The sequence below is a fragment of the Lupinus angustifolius genome, chromosome LG09 (assembly GCF_001865875.1).
Source record: "Lupinus angustifolius cultivar Tanjil chromosome LG09, LupAngTanjil_v1.0, whole genome shotgun sequence".
Lineage (NCBI taxonomy): Eukaryota > Viridiplantae > Streptophyta > Magnoliopsida > Fabales > Fabaceae > Lupinus > Lupinus angustifolius.
Window position 1 is genome coordinate 18,037,287 of NC_032017.1, and position 6,530 is coordinate 18,043,816.

The following is a 6,530-nucleotide window of genomic DNA, read 5'->3' on the forward strand; positions in this document are numbered from 1 at the left end:
ATATGCTCAAGCAAAGATTACATTTTCTACCAGAAAAAATAAAGTATTTGGAGAACTAAGTTAAAGGAAATTAAGAGCACCCATATGACAAAATCAGAGACAAGAGCACTGTGCATTATTCTATTCATACTCAAGTTCCATAAACATAAAAAAGATAGCAGGAAAGGTAACATAAGAAAATTCAGCCACTATGTAGGCTTTTCTTAAAGATTTGTTATAACCGCGCAGAATCTTTATTGACCTCATTTTAATTAGTACGAAAATTTATAGTGCAAGTCCTAAAGGACCTAAGTTCTTGCAGTAGGTAGGACACTCTTCCCTACCCCCTTCATCTGAACAGGAACATTGACCTCTATGCTCTCAAAATTGTTTGATCCTGATCTTGTATCATCCTTAATTGGCAATTCTTGCCCTTCACCTTTCCCTTCATTTGTGTTCAGACTGTCTTTGCTTTTCCCCCATACCACAGTGTAAAGCCCGGTCACAATTATAATAGCTCCAATTATACTATACAACACATAAAAAAACAAATAGTTAGCACATGAAATAGTGGAACACATTTGTATTTTGAAATAGTTAGCACATAAAAGAGTAGGTACTATTAATTAGAAATTGAGTACCTTCCTAGATGAACTTGCTCAGCCAAGACAACAGAACCCAATGCAGCAGTGATAATCATACATAGTGGGCTGAAAGAAGTTACAAATACTGGTCCACGTTCCCTTGTTACTACTCCTTGTATATAGTATGCCATTCCAGAACAAACCACTCCCTAATTAGCATCACAATGATTTTAATTTAGTATTAATCTCAAGGTTTGAAAGGCTAATTGTGTAGTGTATATACTTTGGTTGAACTCGGTCAATAACAACATAACACCTAATAATTATAAATACTGTCATATTATTATTGATCCACTACATGTTATTCAACCATATAATAATTTATCATGTATATTCGGTATGAAAAATGACACTCACAGAATAAACACAAGCTAGAAGCCTTGAGTCCCACCCAATGGACCATACACGCATGTCACGTTCAAATATAAGGGATGCAATTGCACCCTCAAAAATACCCAAAAAACAAATCCAAGATGTCATCGAGAGCTCTGCTGGATACAACTTCAAAGTAAAAGACTACACAAAGTAGGAACACAAGTTAATTAAACTGTTAGAGATTATAGTTCATGAAAGTTGTAATATGAATTAAAAATGACATCATTGAAAAATAATGAATGTGCATGTAATAAACATATATAGACATATATACTTACTTGCAATATAAAGAAGCTAGCCCAACCACCACAACTTGCAATGAGCATTAGTGTTCCAAGAACCCAGTTAGAGGCCTCGGTGGTGGCATTGTTATTTTGGTTACCACTTTGTCCCTTTATAATCTGAAGTTCAGGGCCTTTGTACAATGTCATAACCATAGCTCCTGAGACCGTTACAGCAGTTCCAATTACTTTGGCTAAGCTGTGTATTTTTTTCAAGTTCACTGTCTCTAACCTGGTTACCACATTAGAAGTGTGAATATGATTAGATTATATGATATATTCATTGATATTTGTTTTGTTGCTTGACGAAACATTTTTTATTTATTTCATTGCTTAACGGAACCTTTTCTTAATTTTCTTATTTGATTGCTTACCGCAACTTGCATAAGCATTAATAGTGTTGGACTACATTACATCACAGTTTTAATATAAATTATAGAAGTTTATAAACATATTCTAAAAGAGTGTGAACATGAGACATAAATGTTCTTGTATTAGACTAGTGTGTTTAACTTTGACACACGGCAATAAAGTATCAATACATATTTTAAACATTAGTGAATATATTTTATTTCTTTTACATTATATTTTATTTCTTTTACATTATATTTTATTAACACTTTGCTGGGCTTAGTATATACTATACTCAAGTCTCAAGATATGCTCAAGTCTCAAGTTATGCAACTAGCTTTGTAAGTTTGAGTAAGTGCACAATCTACCATTCATATTAGAGTTAAAATTTGAGAGAGTAAAGTATTTTACATTGTCAGCACATCATTTATTATTGATTTGTATTACTTTTGTTTGAGAGTCAATGATAGTTAATAAATTAATAATGGATGATTTGTTGACAGTGTAAAAACATCTATATTGTTAGTGTATACATATTAAATCATTAATACGATGTAATATGAAGCTTCTAATTACCTGAAAATGAGTGCCATTATAAAAGTAATGGCTGGGAGGACATTAACGGTAGCGGATGCAAACGTTGTTGAGGTGTACTTCATCCCCATGTTGTACAAATTCTGATCAAGCACTGGCCTATTTGTTTTCGTCACCAACAAAATTATCAATCCAACTATCTTTAAACAAAACTTATAGTATAATATGCAAGCTTTAACTTTTTTAGGATTAAATCAAATCATCATAACTATTCCAAGAAGAAGAAAAATTAAGTTAACATGTGCGGTATATCAATATCTCCAAGTAAAAAAAGATTAGCATATTTCCTACTTTGTTAGATGACATATTCTTTGTTTATGAGATATCTTTATCTGCCTCAGGGTTTTATTATTAGCAGTAAAATTTATTAAGAAGGTAAAAAATAATATTAAAATAACAAATGATACTTTTATCCATATATTTATGTAGATTCTGCCTTTGGTTTTATTCGTGAGATTAATATTTTATGTTTAATCTCAAGGTTTGATGATGATATTCATTTCGAGTTTCATTTTTAATTATGTATGAGTGATGTGTGCTCATACAAGGGTGATAGCTAAATAATTTTCTGTTGTGGATGATACTAATGTTTCGAGGCATTAATTTCAATTTTGTTACTTGCACAATAATATGTATTTCGTTTTGTTATTGACTTTGTTATTTACAGACAAAAATCGTTAGACCTTTTTTTGAACAATATAATAAAATTCTGTCTAAAAATAACATTATTGTTTGACAATATTTTTTGTGATGTGTCCTTTTCAGCATGATGTGTCCACTAGAAATAGTGGGCCAATATGAAAAACCATTATCGAGTTGTCGCATTTCTTTCAAGTTGAGTTTATGGATTAAGCAGAATATTCTTTAAAAAAATTAAGGATTTTGGTTTCCAGTAAGATACATAGCTTTAACCATACCATATAAAAAAATATTGAGCCACACTCACGTCGAATTCTGAATATTAAAATGTTTTGCAGCTTTATCAAAGATAATAATTTTTTTTTGACTATTTATGGTCTCATATAGTTAGACCTTATGGTGTTTCTAAAAGCAAGAATACAAATTTACCATTTATGCACTGATCAGAGTATGATAGGCATAGCTATTTAGTTGAAAAATTAATGCATGCATGCATGTGTTTATCCAATGATATATTTTCACACGAGGCCATAAAGGGAATAAGAGCTTAGAGGAAACAAACAAAATGTATGATTCTATACTGCGAATATAATTGATATGTGGAGAGAGTTTGAAGAGCCTTACTCAAGAAAACCAAGCACGGCTAGTCTAAGGAAGATTGGTAGAGTCATCTTTGGCCTTACTTTTCTGTTAACATGGAGAATCAAAATGTACACTTATAGTTATAATATGTTGATAGATTGAAAAGTTAAATTAGCTAGTAAAGTAGGAAAATCATCTGTTGTTTCAAACTGTGTCTCAAACTAATGATATATTTTTCAATTGATATAACATAACAGATCTTTGTCCAGAAAAGAGAATGAACATGAAATTATCATATGAAACCAATTTTTCATACTTAGATATGTTTGATTTAGATTACATAAAACAATCAGATTATGAAATAATATTCTTCTAATGTCCCTAGGTGGTTTTGTCAACAACATAGCTGTTTTCTCCTGTTTAAATCTTTTATATCTTTTCATTAAAAAGCAACCATAGAAAATAATTTATGTTGATGTCAAAAAACCTTCTTCCTACCAAGTGTCTTTTGTCATTAAAATAATCTGAACGAAACACCCTCTAACTTCATAAAAATTTAACTTTTATTCATTATTATTGTTCCTAAAGTAAAATTCTCTTGTTATATGATAGGAAAATCATTGCTAAGGAAGATAAATACCTTTCTAACACAAGAGCAAAAGGGGCCATGATAAGAGTAGCAACTACATGACGATACACTGAAAGTATCCAATGGCTCATGCCATGTTTGAAAGAAACCATAGTAATGATATACATCCCAGCATAACCAAACTGAAGGGACACCATAGCAAGGTAAGGCTTCACCTTACGAAACATGCTCAACTTGTCACCACCATTTAGGTCCTCATTCCCCATGTTTCAATAAGGAACACAGAGAAATTATACACACAAAGTTACTATGGCGTAGGACCTAGTAGCTAAGCGTTCTGACTTGTGATTTGTGAGTGACAAAGTATAATGCGAAATGGCCTTCTTATAGAACCCAAAAAAGCATTAAGATTAGAAAGAAGCCCCGGGTTTTTACATTACCACAAGGCACTAACTCTCTCACTTCAATTTTCAGCCCCACATATCCCTTAATTATCCGTATAGAAATAAATTAATATTCCAAGAAATTGCTATAATACACTTTTATATCTATAATAATGTAAAATCAAAAGAATAAAGTAAGGGGTATATTATCTGTATCTAGTAGTTTGTATGTGAAATAGGGGAATATTAACTGATTAAGGTGATAAAAAATTAATTTTATCTAGAAAAATGATGAATTTAATACTTTAAGAAGAGTAGTGCTAGAAAGGATAGTTTTTCTTTCTCATTATAAATAGGGGAATATAAGTATCATAATAAGTAATTTCATTTTTATTTTTTACCACTGTATTAAAAAAGTCTTCCTTTAAGAACTAATGAATTTTGCTTTTCAATCAAAATTTTCCCTTTCTTGTTTTCCCTATGGGATTGTTTTCAACCGAATCTCTGAGGAGGACAATAGTTATCTCACGGCCCGGTTCCAGGAAGATGAGATTAAAGAAGCTATTTGGAGTTGTGAAGGTGAAAAAAGTCCTAGGCTTGATGGTTTTAACTTCACTTTTATTAAAAAATCTTGAGATTGCGTGAAGCACGATGTCTTTGCTATGGTGGATGATTTCTTCATTTTTGGTAATCTTGTGAAAGGATGCAATGCTTCTTCATTGTCTTGGTCCCAAAGATGGGAAGCCCACAAGGTCTTGGTGATTATAGACCTATCTCTCTGGTTGGGTGTATCCACAAGATTATCTCTAAACTTCTGGCAGGTCGGATTAAAAAGGTTATGCACTTGATCATCTCAGATTGTCAATATGCTTTTATTAAAGGTAGATATATTATGGATGGAGTTGTTATTGCTAATGAGGTCATTGATTAGGCTAAAAAGAAAAACTATGGTGATTGCTTTATTTTCAAAGTGGATTTCGAAAAGGCTAATGATTGTGTTAATTGGAGTTTCCTCTTATGCATGATGGAAAGGATGGGTTTTTGTCTCAAGTGGAGGAGCTGGATTAAAATTTGCCTTCAGTCTAACTCTGTCTCTATATGGGTTAATGGGAGTCCAACTTCGGAGTTCAATATGACTCGCGGCCTAAGGCAAGGAGATCTGGTTGCTCCTTTTCTTTTCCTGATTGTTGCCGAGGGCCTTGCTGGTATTATGAGATCGGCTATCTCACAGAGGATCTTCAAAGGTTATTTGGTTGGTAAGGATGAGGTTATTGTGTCCCATCTACAGTATGTTGATGATACCCTTCTTATTGGGGAGAACTATGAGGGTAATGTTTTGGCACTCAAGTGTATTCTGAAGTGTTTTGAGCTTACTTCGGGTTTGAGACTTAATTTTCATAAGAGCAGCTTTATTGGCATTAAGGCCGACGATGATGTTGTTCATTTGGCGGCGAATAAGTTGTTATATGGTGTTGGCTCTATGCCCTTCAAGTTCCTTGGAATACCTGTTGGTGCTAATACTGGAAGAATTTCTACATGGTGTCCTGTTGTTGAGGCTTTCAAGAAGAAGCTATCCTTTTGGCAACAAAAGTTTATCTCTTTTAGTGGTCATGTTACTCTCCTGAAGTCGGTTCTTTCATCCTTACCTATCTATTTCTTCTCCTTCTATAAAGCTCATGTCTCTGTTATTCATGAGCTTGATAAAATTCAGAGAAGATTCCTTTGGGGTAGGAGTGCGGTGAGTAAGGGTATTCAATGGGTGAGTTGGAAAAAGGTTTGTAGGTCTAAGGAGGTAGGGGGCCTTGTGGTGAAAATTTTGTGCATGTTTAATTTGGCCTTGTTAGGAAAATGGAGGTGGAGACTATTGCATGAGCACGACTCTCTTTAGGTGAGAGTGGTGAGATCTAGATGTGGTGTGGGGGTAAGTGCTTTTGGGGATTTTTGTGGGGATGAGTGTTTTAGAAAGGGGTCGGTGTGGTGGAGAGACCTAGGGGATCTAGTTAATAGAGAATGAGATTCACAAAGGATGGTTTTATGATGATGTGAGTAGGAGAGTTGGGTTTGATGCCTCTACTTCGTTTTGGAGTGATAAGTGTAAAATTCTCTTGTTATA

General features: G+C 33.3%; 1 protein-coding gene across 1 annotated transcript; it reads right to left on the reverse strand.

The window, feature by feature from the left end:
* Window positions 86-4,396, reverse strand: LOC109355704 (WAT1-related protein At4g08300-like). The gene is made up of 7 exons (XM_019598890.1): window positions 4,086-4,396; window positions 3,488-3,550; window positions 2,207-2,323; window positions 1,277-1,511; window positions 981-1,139; window positions 621-772; window positions 86-507 (listed from the first exon to the last, which is right to left on the reverse strand). The coding sequence occupies exons 1-7, from the start codon at window positions 4,298-4,300 to the stop codon at window positions 288-290; spliced, it is 1,161 nt and encodes a 386-aa protein (XP_019454435.1). The 5' UTR covers window positions 4,301-4,396; the 3' UTR covers window positions 86-287.

Coding starts and splice junctions, on each gene's coding strand:
- LOC109355704 (XM_019598890.1), bottom strand. CDS start 4,300: ATGGGGAATGAGGACCTAAATGGTGGTGACAAGTTGAGCATGTTTCGT. Junction 1,512..2,206: donor ATAATGGCACTCATTTTCAG/GTAATTAGAAGC, acceptor TGTGGTAACCAG/GTTAGAGACAGTGAACTTGA. Junction 1,140..1,276: donor CTAGCTTCTTTATATTGCAA/GTAAGTATATAT, acceptor TACTTTGTGTAG/TCTTTTACTTTGAAGTTGTA.